Source organism: Galeopterus variegatus, unplaced genomic scaffold, assembly GCF_000696425.1.
Source record: "Galeopterus variegatus unplaced genomic scaffold, G_variegatus-3.0.2 Scaffold2126, whole genome shotgun sequence".
Classification (NCBI taxonomy): Eukaryota; Metazoa; Chordata; class Mammalia; order Dermoptera; family Cynocephalidae; genus Galeopterus; species Galeopterus variegatus.
This window is the reverse complement of record NW_007728237.1, coordinates 182,418-195,529: the sequence shown is the minus strand read 5'-3', so window position 1 is coordinate 195,529 and position 13,112 is coordinate 182,418. Positions and strand designations below refer to the sequence as shown.

At 56.7% G+C, this 13,112-nt stretch overlaps 3 protein-coding genes across 3 annotated transcripts in view; 1 reads left to right on the top strand and 2 right to left on the bottom strand.

Annotated features, from left to right (window-relative positions):
• The window catches only part of NR2F6 (nuclear receptor subfamily 2, group F, member 6), a gene marked incomplete at its 5' end in the record, with an annotated part of 10,624 nt that extends 7,729 nt beyond the window's left edge, over positions 1-2,895 (top strand). The window contains 2 exons of the mRNA XM_008580565.1: positions 5-332; positions 2,168-2,895. Of these exons, the coding sequence (XP_008578787.1) occupies positions 5-332; positions 2,168-2,442 (603 nt within the window). The remainder of the gene's footprint in view (positions 1-4; positions 333-2,167) is intronic.
• Positions 2,896-5,932: 3,037 nt separating this feature from the next.
• OCEL1 (occludin/ELL domain containing 1) lies at positions 5,933-8,153 on the bottom strand. Its single transcript, XM_008580546.1, has 6 exons — positions 8,068-8,153; positions 7,525-7,701; positions 7,189-7,388; positions 6,809-6,974; positions 6,504-6,557; positions 5,933-6,317 (listed from the first exon to the last, which is right to left on the bottom strand). Exons 2-6 carry the CDS (start codon positions 7,600-7,602, stop codon positions 6,195-6,197), a joined length of 621 nt encoding a protein of 206 aa, XP_008578768.1. The 5' UTR covers positions 7,603-7,701; positions 8,068-8,153; the 3' UTR covers positions 5,933-6,194.
• A 1,825-nt stretch (positions 8,154-9,978) lies between these two features.
• Positions 9,979-12,899, bottom strand: USE1 (unconventional SNARE in the ER 1 homolog (S. cerevisiae)). The gene is made up of 8 exons (XM_008580545.1): positions 12,754-12,899; positions 12,388-12,437; positions 12,166-12,244; positions 11,915-12,067; positions 11,371-11,383; positions 10,878-10,905; positions 10,418-10,592; positions 9,979-10,176 (listed from the first exon to the last, which is right to left on the bottom strand). The coding sequence occupies exons 1-8, from the start codon at positions 12,856-12,858 to the stop codon at positions 9,994-9,996; spliced, it is 786 nt and encodes a 261-aa protein (XP_008578767.1). The 5' UTR covers positions 12,859-12,899; the 3' UTR covers positions 9,979-9,993.
• Between the last annotated feature and the right edge of the window lie 213 nt (positions 12,900-13,112).

The following is a 13,112-nucleotide window of genomic DNA, read 5'->3' as shown; positions in this document are numbered from 1 at the left end:
CGAGCTGGCGGCGCGGCTGCTCTTCAGCACGGTGGAGTGGGCGCGCCACGCGCCCTTCTTCCCCGAGCTGCCGGTGGCCGACCAGGTGGCGCTGCTGCGCCTCAGCTGGAGCGAGCTGTTTGTGCTGAACGCGGCGCAGGCGGCGCTGCCCCTCCACACGGCGCCGCTGCTGGCCGCCGCCGGCCTGCACGCCGCGCCCATGGCCGCAGAGCGCGCCGTGGCCTTCATGGATCAGGTGCGCGCCTTCCAGGCGCAGGTGGACAAGCTGGGCCGCCTGCAGGTCGACTCGGCAGAGTACGGCTGCCTCAAGGCCATCGCGCTCTTCACGCCAGGTGAGTGCCGCGGGAGGGGGAGGCCGGGACCCAGCCGCTGCCCAGATCTGGCGCCCTGCACGGGCCCACCAGCGCTGGAGGGGAGGGGGGCTAGGAGTGGGTGTAGGCAGTGTGACGCCCTGACGCCCCTGCTCCCCATCCCAGCACTCCCTGAGGACTCGGCGCCCAGCCTTCTAAACCGCAGGCTGGGCCTGGACCTGTCACTCAGGTCCCCATGGCCTCTTTTCCGATTCCTAGGCACCCCGAGACCCCCACCGCCTCATCAAAGTGCCCTTCGTACCCAGCGAACACTGACAGCAGAATGGGATCGGGGAAGGAAGGGACGTGGGAGGGGCGGTCCCTGACACCTAGTTCTGGTCCCCTCGGTTCCTCCCTGCCTGATTCCTGGGCCCTAAGACCGCTGAACCAGGCATCCAGGGCAATCTCCAGGTGGCCAAGACGGCACTGGATGGGGTAGGGGCGTGGCTCGGAGGCCCTCCCGCTGGGGCGGGGCGGAGCCGGGTCTGAGTACCTTCCTGGTAACCCTCCAGCAGTCCTTTCCCCGCAGTATTCCAGTACGCCAGTCGCTGGCGGCGCAGCTAGTTCTGTTCTTTGGACAAGTCTCCCCAGCCTGTCCCCCAGGGGTTACTTCACCCAGTGGAAGACTCCAGACCCCACCAGATGCGTCCTTGGGGCCAGGGCTGCAGGAACCAGACCCAGGCCCCTCTAGGAGGTGGCTTTCATTCGATAAATACAGCCTAGTCCCTCCCTTCTTTTCTTTTTTTTTTTTTTTTTAAAGATGACCGGTAAGGGGATCTTAACCCTTGGCTTGGTAGTGTCAGCACCACGCTCAGCCAGTGAGCAAACCAGCCATCCCTATATAGGATCCGAACCCGTGGCCTTGGTGTTAGCAGCACCACACTCTCCCGAGTGAGCCACGGGCCGGCCCCTCCCTTCTTTTCTTTTTTTTTTAGAGAAGACCGGTAAGGCGATCTTAACCCTTGGCTTGGTAGTGTCAGCACCACGCTCAGCCAGTGAGCAAACCAGCCATCCCTATATAGGATCCGAACCCGTGGCCTTGGTGTTAGCAGCACCACACTCTCCCGAGTGAGCCACGGGCCGGCCCCTCCCTTCTTTTCTTTTTTTTTTAGAGAAGACCGGTAAGGCGATCTTAACCCTTGGCTTGGTAGTGTCAGCACCACGCTCAGCCAGTGAGCAAACCAGCCATCCCTATATAGGATCCGAACCCGTGGCCTTGGTGTTAGCAGCACCACACTCTCCCGAGTGAGCCACGGGCCGGCCCCTCCCTTCTTTTCCCAGAAGACTTTCTCTGCCTCTCTCCTCCATGGGTCCCCCTCTAGACACTGCCACATTCAGTCACACCCCAGGCTCCTCTTGAGTTTCCATCTGGGCTCTGCCTCCCCAAATCCCCAGCCCCACCTTCCTGGTAAGCTTCATTAGAACTTGTCTTCCTAGGGGGCTGGCAAGCTCAATTGGGAGAGCGTGGTGCAGGTAACACCAAGGTCAAAAGTTTGGATCCCCTTACTGGCCAGCCACCAAAAAAAAAACCTTAAAAAAAGAACTTGTCTTCCTGTCACAGGCTTCAGTTGGGAGTCTCAACTACACTTGAAGCATCACTGCCTGCACCCTTGTCACTCTCCTCAGATGAGACCATCTCAGTTTCTCTTGAGAATCCACAGTGCTTTCAATAGCCCTGTTTGTGCCCCAGAGCCCCATCATCCACCTGAGACCCCCTCAGTACCCACAGCCCTAAGTGGTCACCCCCAGTCACCTTTGTGGGCCCTGAGTCTTCTTGCTGCGTCCCACCCCCGTCTAACTCGCTCTTGTCCCCCCAGATGCCTGCGGCCTCTCAGACCCAGCCCACGTGGAGAGCCTGCAGGAGAAGGCGCAGGTGGCCCTCACCGAGTACGTGCGGGCCCAGTACCCATCCCAGCCCCAGCGCTTTGGGCGCCTGCTGCTGCGGCTGCCCGCCCTGCGTGCCGTGCCCGCCTCACTCATCTCCCAGCTGTTCTTCATGCGCCTGGTGGGCAAGACGCCCATTGAGACACTGATCCGCGACATGCTGCTGTCGGGAAGTACCTTCAACTGGCCCTACGGCTCGGGCCAGTGACTGTTATGATGCTGAATGGCTATGGCCGGGTCTGCAGACCTCAAGGGACATGGATGCTGGGGCCTCGAGGGGGTGTCCCCCACCCCGGGCAGAGTACCCTGGCTTTTCTTCTCAGACTCCTAACTCCTCTGTTTTTTGAAGACTGTGAAATGTTTGTCTTTTTTCTGTTTTTTAAATGATCACAAAACCAAAAAGAGACGATCGCCCAGAACCTCTGGCCAGGTTGCGGGTGAGGGACGGAGGGTTGAATCCTGGGACAGCCTTGTCCCTCAGAGTCCCAAGCATGAACCCGTGGGACGGTGGGGTTGGCTTCTCTGACATGATGGACAAAGGCCTGGCGTCTGGACCAGAGGGGCAGGGGTAACGTGTGCCAGGCGGTCCTCTGGACATGTGACCACGTTGGACACTACATGAATAAGTCAAGGCCAATAATAAAGACGTTTCCTACCTGCACAGCCTCCCTCGCCATCTTTTGGAGGGGAGGGGAGGGTGAAGACCCCCACCCACAACCACAGTCTTTCACCTAACAGCCCAATTAACAGTTTGTGACTGTGTCTGTTTTTGAAGGACAGGTGGAGAAACTGAGGCAGGTGGAGAAGGGGGCCTGAGATTATCTAGTGAGTCTGCAGGATTTGAGCCCACAGATGGCTCTGGCTCAAGTTCAGGCTCTGGTCTGTGAAGGTAAACCTCATGGTTGTTAAGAGTCATACATGTCCTGGACCAAACACCTTATTATTTTCTCTGGTCAGCTCTTAATCATGGTGTCTGGGCTCCAATGCCCTCGGGAAACATCTGGGGCTAGTCCTGTTATGAGATCTCATCCCAAACAATCAGAACTCTCTATTTCCCCGGCCACAGTGTTTGGTTCATGGACAGCATGTGACTCAAAGCTGGCTAGTGAGATTTGATGGCAGGATTTGTAACTGGGAGGATACAATTAAAGCAAGGCAGAGCTAAGAGAGGGCTAATTTCCCAAGATGCCTTTGGAGCCCCTGGATCAAACCATACCTGAAGCCCTTTGGTGTTTAAATACAATGAGCCCAGATTTTCCCTTTTGTGCCTGAGCCAATTTGAGTTCAATTTTTCCTTACACATAATTTAAAAATTCCTGTTTATAGATCGGCACTTGGAAGGTGGGGACCTGTAAGGATAGACTTTGAAATGGGGATTTAACTGAGTTGACATGCAGTGGTACAGGGCACCAGGGACCCAGTCATCCTGGCCATGAGGGTTTGTGGCCCAGCTCTGGGTGGGAAAGGCACCAGTGGGGTTTAGCACCTGGGAGGTAGCTCTAGGAAACTGGTGGAAAGGCCCGAATGGTGGTGGGGGTGGTGCCTCTCACTGAGGCCTGACAAGCCCTCCATCAAAAATGCCCTTCTGGGGCCGGCCTGTGGCTCACTCGGGAGAGTGCGGTGTTGATAACACCAGGGCCACGGGTTCGGATCCCGTATTAGGGATGGCCGGTTTGCTCACTGGCTGAGTGTGGTGCTGACAGCACCAAGTCAAGGGTTGAGATCCCCTTACCGGTCATCTTTAAAAAAAAAAAAAAAAAAAGATCCCCTTACCAGTCATCTTTTAAAAAAAATATAAAAAAGATGCCCTTCTGAAAACAGCAAAGGCCAAACTTAGGTCTCACCTGCAGGCCAGGGCAGCCCGTCCTCCAAAATCCTCCCCGCTGGTCTTTCCTGTGTCCATCTTGGAGGAAGCCTTATGCCACTTATTGTGGAATAAATAAGGGCTTCTCATGCGCATGCCTTGTCCTCCGAAGGGGATGAGGTAGGAGTGGGAAGGGGAGGACATTGGGTCCCCACTGGAGGCTGAATTGGGCTCGGCCCTGGGTCAGGGTCTTTCATAATGTCCTGTAAATGGGTGTATGTTCACTCCATACTGTGGGCTGGACAGCAACACCCCATTTCTCAGATTCACAGCATGATCAGAACTGTATAGGACCATGGCATCTGTCCTGCTGTCGGGTGTCCAGGCCAGAGACTTGGATGTCTGTCCAGCCTGACCACTGAACTCCTACTTGCCCAACAAAACCCCACCCATATTGCCCCTACTGCAGGAAAACATCTCGAGCCTCCCTGGTTGTTAAGAATCTGCTATCCAGCCTTTTATTACTGGGCCCAGGGCTATCTTTCCCAGCCTAGGGGCTTCTTGAGGACCAATCCTGGTGGCCTGGTAGCTGACACTGTCTTCCCTGCCTGCATATGGCCTCCCTGTTGCTCCTGTCTCCTGTGGCTTCCCTGAGAGACCAAGACTCAGAGAGGGCAGCTTCTGGTCCATGGTCACAAGCCCCACAGGGAGCCTGGCCCTGCCTGTACCCCACGCACCTTATCCAGAGCCTGGCATGTGTCAGTCGGCATCAGAGGACCCTCCCCCCAGGCCATGTGTATGAAGTGTGCCCACACAGTGCCTGGCATAAATTGCTGTCCAGTCTCAAGTGCCCAGGGAGAAGTGGAGAATGGACGGACCCACTTGTCTGGGCTGGGGACAGGTCCCCCTGCAGGGACCTTGGGCTGAGTCTGCTGCCTTCAAGTGGTCCCCAGCATCGCATCACGTGAATATTTCAGGAAGCTGCCCTGGCAAGACTTGGGTCCTCTGCCAGTCTTGCCTCCATGAATGGACCTGCACAAGCTCCTGACCACAAGCCTGGCAGATGAGGTGAAGATGGATGTTGGCCCTCATCTGACGGCAAGGCCACTTGGAACTCTTGGAGGAGTGGGAGCCCCCTGGACAGACAAGGGTCAAACCCCATCCAGAGATCCTGGACAAGTCCCTTTGTAGTGGATGGAATTATATCTCCCCAAAACTCACTGAAGCTTGAATGGTGTCCCCCAAATTTTACGTATTAGAAACTTAGCCCCCGGGCCGGCCCGTGGCTCACTCGAGAGAGTGCGGTGCTGATAACACCAAGGCCCCGGGTTCGGATCCCATATAGGGATGGCCGGTTCGCTCACTGGCTGGGCGTGGTGCTGACAACACCAAGTCAAGGGTTAAGATCCCCTTACCGGTCATCTTTAAAAAAAAAAAAAAAAAAAGAAACTTAGCCCCCACTGTGACTGTTAAGAGGGTGGGAAATCCTATTCTGGCAATTGGAAGGTGGGGCCTTGAAGAGGTGATTGGATTGTAGGACCGTGCAGTAGTGAATAGATTAAAAATGGTGGTCAGGGGTGTGGTTCTGAGGGCTTTTAGAAGAAGAGGAGAGTCTGTCTCTTGTTCTCTCTCTTTGCTTCCACCATCTTGCAATATGAGACCCCTGGGTCACGGTCACCACCACCAGATGGACTTTGGACTTCTCAGCCTCAGAAACTGTATGCAATAAATTTTGTTTTCTTTGTAAATCACCCAGTTTCCACGTATTTTGTTGTAAGCAACAAAAACGGACTAATACACCCTTTTTTGGAAACTCATTTTTTTCCTCTGGAAAATGGAAAAACAACTTTTTGGTGACAACTGAGCGAAATCAGGAGTGTTCAGCTGTACACGGTAGGTGTTTAATACATGTTTATTCCACTGGGATGGAGAGCAGGACCTGCTTCCAGGGGACAGGTGGAGATCTGGAGTCCCCATGGAGCCAGGGCTGGGGGTCCTGAAGGGGGGCCTGGGAAGGCTTCCTGGAGGAGGGACCATCACAGCCGAGGCATCTGCAACCAGGGAAGCTACTCCAGGCAGGGGGAGGGGCACGAGAAGAGGCCCGCAGGTAGGAAGAGAAGCGAGGGGTCCCTACCCCCACATGTCTGCCAGGCCGCTCAGAAGTACACAGAGCCCTCGCTGTCTCTTTGGTCGTCAAATTTCTGGATCTGGTTCTTGAGATGCCTCAGTTTACCCTTCAGGTAGTGACAACGCACCTGCTTGTCCAGGAAGCCAGGGTCCTGGACAGGGTGAGAGCCGGAGAAGTCCTTGTGGTAGCCTAGCCTATGGTCTCAAGTTGCTCGACCCTGTGCCTGTCCTCTCTGAGCCTCAGTATTCTCTTCTCGAAACTGGGCAGAAGCATCCCTGCCTCATGGGAGTGTCCAGGTGCAAAGCCCAAGCAGTGGGACCCAAGGGTCACTACTCACCATTCGCTTCTTCTCAAACTCCCTCCAGACACGGGCTGCAACTTTAGCTTCCTTCTGCAAAGAGAGGAGGAGGAAGGGGCTCAGGGAGAGCTGGACCGAGGGAGTGAGGGGGAAACTGAGACTCAGATAGACAAAGTGGTCCATCCAGGGAGGACCTCAAAAGCTGACCTCGACCATGTGTTGTGGCACCCATCTGGCCTAAAGGAGGAGCAGTCCCAGAGATCTAGACCCAATGGAGGTCCCAGAGGCTTGGGTCAGGGCACCCAGAAAGGACTGTGGGGCAGGGATTTCCGCTCAGTGCTGACCTGGCTTTGGGGCCGGGGCAACGAGCTCAGTAGGGCTTCCAGCTGTTGGAGCTTTGCCTGTGCGGACCCCACCTCCTGCTGGAGCTCCAGGAACTCTCCATATTGGTCCTGGAACACTGCAGCATAGCGGCTCCGTTCCCTCTCATTGCTCACCGGTGGGTACTTACTACCGGGTTCAAGGGGTCGGAGGGTGAGTATAAAGATCCCTTCCTTTCCCCCAATCCGTATAATTTGTTTTTCTTTGCCTATATTGGGCTCCCTACTTAAAACGTGCTTTTTCTCTTTTTACTATTTGGTAAACTCTTATTCACCCGTCAAAGTCCCAGTCTCAGTGCCCCTTCCCTGTTCCTAGGCATCAAGAACCACTGGGGGACACTCACAGCTCATAGTCAGGCACTGGGGGAGGCCTAGGCATATGCCCCCTGGGGACGGCTCCAGTAGGCTTCTTGGCGCCCAGGAGGGCCTGGGAGGGCAGCTCATCCTCAAATACAATCTTCTTGGGCCTTGCTTTGTGGGCTCCCGGCAAGGGCTGGCACAGAGGGCGGGGGGCGCCAGTTTTGAGGCCTCCTGCTACCGGTCGCTGCAGACACCGCAGGAATCACGGTTTAGGGTTCACGGGGGAGGGGGTGGTGGTTGGGAAGCCGTATCCCTCATTCTGGGGGGACTGAATCCTCTGCCTAGGCCCGGCCTGGGCGCCCACCCCCGCTCACACTCACCGGGGACCCAGGGCCAGGAGGGCGGGTCTGCGGGTTTCCCCCGGAGCAGCGAGTCTTGGGAGGCTTCCGGGTGTGCATCGGCCTCGGGGAGGCGCCACTTGGTGGTCCCTGGGCCGGTGGGCGGGCCCTGCGGGAGGTGTCGTGGCCCGCGCGTGGCGGGGATGGCCTGCGGGCGGCCTGAGGACACGCGGGCAGAACGGGATGGAAGCGGGGCCGGCGGGAGCGCGCGCGGGGAGGCGGGCCCCGGGCGGCCAACTCTCCACCCGCGCGCGCGCTCCACGGAGCGCCGCCGCTATTTGCATAGACGCACGCGATTAGCCTTCATCGCTCTCCAGACCCCGCCCCAGGATGCGTAACCCGGAAAAGAGCTATGCAAACGAGCCATGACGTCACCCCACAGCCTCGGGCGGAGTCCAATTAACCCCCTTGCTGCCGGAGCCTCGCCCTCTAGGGCGCGGGGAGCCCACTGACACTGTCTCCGAGGAGCCCCCTAGGACCTCCGCCCCGCCCGCGGGCCTCACGGATTGTTCCCACCCGGGTCACCTGTCCCAGCGTCCGGGGCTCCGAGCCTGGGTCTGCTGCCGCAGAGACACTGGAGTCCCAGTTGTGTGTTAACTGCAAGCTGCACCCGACTGGCGCTTCGCTCTGCCGGACGGGGACGGGCCTGGCGAGACGGGGCGGGGCCTGGCGGCCGAGGGGCGGGATCTGACCTGGCGGGCCGGGCTACACACCCTAGCCACCCAGGTTCGAATCCGACCTCAACCCATCCCTGCTGTTTTGAGAACTGTGATCCTCAGTTTGTCTGAAAAGCGCGGTGGTTTTCGTGAACTTGCATGTGTTTATTTACTCTGCAGTTATGTTTTTAAAATATTTCTTGGGCCGGCCGGTGGCGCACTGCTACAGTGCGCCGCTTAGGAGCACGGCGTCGCTCCCGCCGAGGGTTCGGATCCCACATGCAGACCGGTTCCGCTCACTGGCTGAGCGAGGTACGGGCGCGACACCGAGGGTTGCGATCCCGTTGCCGGTCCCGGTCCGGTACGGGCGCGACACTGAGGGTTGCGATCCGTTGCCGGACACGAAAAAAAAGACAAAAAGGAAAAAAAAAAAAATTTCTTTAGGGCCGGCCCCTGGCTCACTTGGGAGAGTATGGTGCTGATAACACCAAGGCCGCGGGTTCAGATCCCTATATAGGGATGGCTGGTTAGTTCACTTGGTCACTCTTGGAGAGCGTGGTGCTGACAACACCAAGTCAAGGGTTGAGATCCCCTTACCAGTCATTTTAAAAAAAGAAAATTCAAACAATAGAAAAGGCGAATAGGACAAAAGTGAATTTCTCACCAAACCCCGTCCACAGGCTGCAGTTAATTGTGTCTCCTTCCAGAAAGATCCTAATTCGTGACAAACATAAGTATTTTCCTCATTGCAAACGATACTGCAAAAATATGTAAAAATTTCTTGGGCTGGCTGGTTAGCTCAGTTGGCTGGAGCGTGGTACTGGTAACACTAAGGTGCAGGGGTCGATCCCTGTACCGGCCGGCCCTCCCTACCAAAAAAAAAGAAAAAAGAGGGCCGACCCATGGCTCACGTGGGAGAGTGTGGTGCTGATAACACCAAGCCAAGGGTTAAGATCCCCTTACCAGTCATCTTTTAAAAAAAATAATAAATAAAAACTAACTAAATAAAAGCTGCCACTAGAGCTTTAAAAATCTATACCAGGCAGTTTTGCACCTGTGTTGTTGGGGGTCCATGTGGGCGTCTCCACGAGTGTCCCCACAGTGCCTACCCATGCTCCCGTGGGACAGATACTCCAAACACCTGTCACATGTTCACTCTCCCTGAGTGAGCTCCCTTGGTCACCCCCCTTTCAGGCTATGCCCCGGACATCACGAGTAGTGGTGAGCAGAGCCCAGGACCAATGTTGCCCCAGGATTCTCACTCGACGACCCCTGCCAGGGTCCCAACTCTAGTGGCCACCTAGATCTCCTCTGAAATGACCAGACTGTGACCTGGGGAAGGCAGGATCTCTGCTGAGCCCTGTACATGACCCACACGTTTATTGACTATGTGAAGGATCTGCAGTGTCCTGAGAATGGAGGCTGTGGCTGGGCAGAGCCCTAAATTATTGCCTTCAATCTCAGGGAAGGCCCAGCATCAATGCCCCCTCCCCCACGCTGAACTCCAGGAATGGCCCCACTCCTCCTCCACCCTCCAGCCTCACCCTGACTCCACAGCACTGAAGGAACTGTGTTTGGCTCTGATTGACAGAGGGTTCCTGGGGACTCTTGAGGCCTGGCCTTGTCTAGCATGGGGTGGGCATCAGGAGAGAATAGAGGGGCGTTTGCTGAGTCACTGCCCCCAAAGCCTCCCTGTTCATGTACTCTCTGCGGCTCTCAGGAACCTCTCAAAGGGTCCCCCTAGATAGGGGTGGGGGGCAGACAGAGAACAGACAAGGTGAGTCGGGGCTGGTCTTTATTTGAGTTTGGGCATAATACGAATGAAGAGGATCATGCTAATGAAGATGAAGCAGACGACGATAAGCATGGCCCAGAGCAGCCAGTTGACTGACTTCTGCGTGTGCTGCTCCAGCCGTTCTGACTCTGTCTTCAGCTTCTCTAGGTTCTGGTCAGCCATCCTGAGTGAGTGCGACAGGGTCTGTGGGTGAGGAGGGGAGGGTGTCAACAGGACTGGGGTCAAGCCAGGCCTCTTCTTACTGCCCTGGGGCAGGCCGGCACCTCTTGGCCCTTGCTGGTGCTGTGCCTTCTGCTGGAAATGCCATCTTTGCTTTCTACCAAACTCCTATTCATCCACTAAAACCTCAGCCACAATGCCCCTCTGCTAGGAAGCCTTATCTGATGCCCCAGGGCAGACTGGAGAGTTCCCAGAGTCCCCACACCTGATTGTCCTTCTTGATGACGCTCTGAGCAGCCAGCGTGTTGGTCTTGAGGCTCCGGGCCAGGCCTAGCATCTCCTCTGCCAGCTTTTCCTGGAGGTCTTGATGTTGCTGCAGAACGAGGTCTAACTCGGCTGCCGACTGCTTCTCGTCTGCTGGCCTGGGCCCTCCCATCCCACTGATCCCACACATGGGTGGACAGGAGGGGATGAGAGATGCAGTGGGGGAGGGAAAGAGGCCAACACATTCCTAAGGAACCTAGAGGTCATGGCTCCAGTCACTGCCCTGCTTGAGGGGGCTCGGTTTCCCCTTCTCTGCTTTTGCTTCTGGGAAGAGCATCCCCAGAAATGGCTTCAGATTAGTGGTTTAGACCCTTGTGGTGTCACTACAGTGGCCCATGGTTTGTCCAGCACTGCCCCCCCCAACCAGCCTCCCCTGTCGCTCAAGGACTACAGACACTCACATTCTCTTCCTCACATCCAGCTCAGGCTCTGAAAGCGAAAGAGGCCAAGCAGGGAAAAAGAGAGAATTGGTTTCCTGTTTCCAGCCTCCCAAATTGCCTGTGCTGTGTCTGCTACTCAGAATGTCATTTCCCCAATTTGTCTACTGTCTAGTGGGTTCCTGAGCATGCTTCAAAGCTCTACATTGAACACCGCCTCTCCTAGGAAGCTTTTCCTACTCCTATCTGGGCTCCCCAAAGCCCCAACTCCCGCTGTCTTGCCTAGCCTTAGCTCCATGGACTGGAGTACCCAGTTCTATCACCTCTGAGGGCCACCTCCTCTTTCCCAGCTCTGCCTCCAGGCATAATTCTGTGATGCCTCCTGGGTGACACTCTCCCTGAACTAGGGAAGACCCTGTGGGAGCCAGGCTGGACATGAGGGATGTGGGGCAGAAGGGATACATGTCTTGTCCCAGGCAACTGGCTCTCAAGTCCTGTTCTGTTCAGGGTGACTCACCTCCAGCTGAATCCTGTGGGAAGAAGGGAGAGGCATGAAGTCACCTACCTTGTCCTGTCCCCAAACCTGTCCCTTCTGCTCTCAGAACCTCCTCACCCTTAATCAGGGCCCCGGGAAAATTCTGTGACAGCTGAGCCTCAGTTTCCTCATCTATAAACTGATAAGGACAACAGCTCATATTGTGAGGGACTGAGATGATCCACGTAAAGGGCTCAGAAAGGCACTTGTTCTATTTCATGGATGGGGAAACTTACTCATCTTGTGGCAAGTGGCAAGCCAGGAACCAAACTGTGTTCTGGGGCCAACTCTGGGGAATAGCCAGACATGTACTATTTTTGCTTTATGCCGAACTCCTATTCATCCAGTAAAGTCCTGACCACAATGCTCTTCTGTTGGGAGGTCTTGTCTGATGGCCCAAAGCAGAGGCTGTTGGGCCCCTTAGGATCCCTGTACCTGACAGTATTGTAGTTCTGGCCTCTCCCTACTCCCCCAGCATTGAACCCTGTTCCTGCACAAGGGGTTCCTAGGGACCAGGGAGCCCTACCTTGCCTAAGAGCTCACGCCGCATCTCGCTGGTGTATCGCGCCCGTGACTGCAGATGCACGGTTTTCGTGGCTGGTATTCGCTCTCTAGCTGTTGTCGGCACCCGGCCAGGGGCCAGGAACTGGTTGGCTAGTGCCTTCTCAGCAGAGGAGGTCTGCAGAAAAGTGGGGAGAGGGGTCACCGGAAGGGTGGGTCCTGGAGACCCAAGATGAGCATGATGGGGGTTGAGAAGGCAGAGGCGCCCTTGCTCACTAGCTTCTCTGCCTGCAGCATCCCCTTCAGAAAATCCACCTTGCGGGAATATTCATTGATCACTTCAGAGGCCGGTTTGCTGGAAGAAAAGAAGAGGCGAAAAAAAAACCCTGCCCATTGTCCCCAGCTCAGGAAAGGGTCCCAGCTGGGACTGGAGTCGAGGAGGCCTCAACAGAAACCCCACACCCTGGATTTGAAAACCCTGCAGCCACCTGCACTCACCTAGCTTGGGCCTTCAGGGCTTGCAGCATGTCCTCCAGGGCCCCCACGTACTGAGGAAGGAAAGCAGGCGGTCATCCCTGTCCCTCCCAGGTCCTGCTCACAAGAGTCAGAGCAAGGGAGGGGGCGGGGGCAGGACGGGACGGGGCGGGGCTGGCAAAGGAGAGGCAAGTGGAAAGGAGGCGGGGACAGCAGGGAGGGGCGGAGCACCAGGGACGGGGGCGGAAACTGCAGGTGAACGTGGCGGCAATGACCGGAAGGGGCGTGGCCAGTGAGCTATGGCGTGGGGGTTTCGGGCCGAGTGGCCTCTATCCCCGGGAACCACCCTCCGGGAGCCAGGCTCTCCCCGGCAGCGCGGGACCCCCTCACCTTCTCCAGACGCCACTCGTCTGGGTCCCGCTTCTCTGATGCCATAGCCTCGCAGCGGCACAGCAGGCGCACCAGGTTCAGCTCCAGCCTCGATGCCGCCATCATCGCTGCATGCTACCCCACCGCTTCCGCCGGCGCCATCTTAAGGGAGGGCGGAAGTGCCTTCGTCTGGCCTTCTTCCGGTCGGACGCGCCTCCTTCCCCGTGTTCGCCGGCCCATGGTAGTTTGGGGCGGAAGTAGTAGCTTGTTTGAAAAAGAGGCGCCATCCTGCTCATGTGGGAGCAAGCGATAAATCGCTTGCTTTTCCTAGCGGAAGTCTTAACCCTTCGTAAGGGGTTGCAAGGTCTGGGTCCTGTGGT

Excerpts from the sequence above, each read along its gene's own strand:
- USE1 (XM_008580545.1), bottom strand. The coding sequence starts at position 12,858 with ATGATGGCGGCATCGAGGCTGGAGCTGAACCTGGTGCGCCTGCTGTGC. Across the intron at positions 12,068-12,165 it reads TGCTGCAGGCAGAGAAGCTA|ACCTCCTCTGCTGAGAAGGC; the intron begins GTGAGCAAGGGC and ends ACTTTTCTGCAG. Across the intron at positions 10,177-10,417 it reads TCATCAAGAAGGACAATCAG|ACCCTGTCGCACTCACTCAG; the intron begins GTGTGGGGACTC and ends CCTCACCCACAG.
- OCEL1 (XM_008580546.1), bottom strand. The coding sequence starts at position 7,602 with ATGCACACCCGGAAGCCTCCCAAGACTCGCTGCTCCGGGGGAAACCCG. Across the intron at positions 6,558-6,808 it reads TGCCCCGGCCCCAAAGCCAG|AAGGAAGCTAAAGTTGCAGC; the intron begins GTCAGCACTGAG and ends CTCTCTTTGCAG. Across the intron at positions 6,318-6,503 it reads AGTTTGAGAAGAAGCGAATG|GACCCTGGCTTCCTGGACAA; the intron begins GTGAGTAGTGAC and ends CACCCTGTCCAG.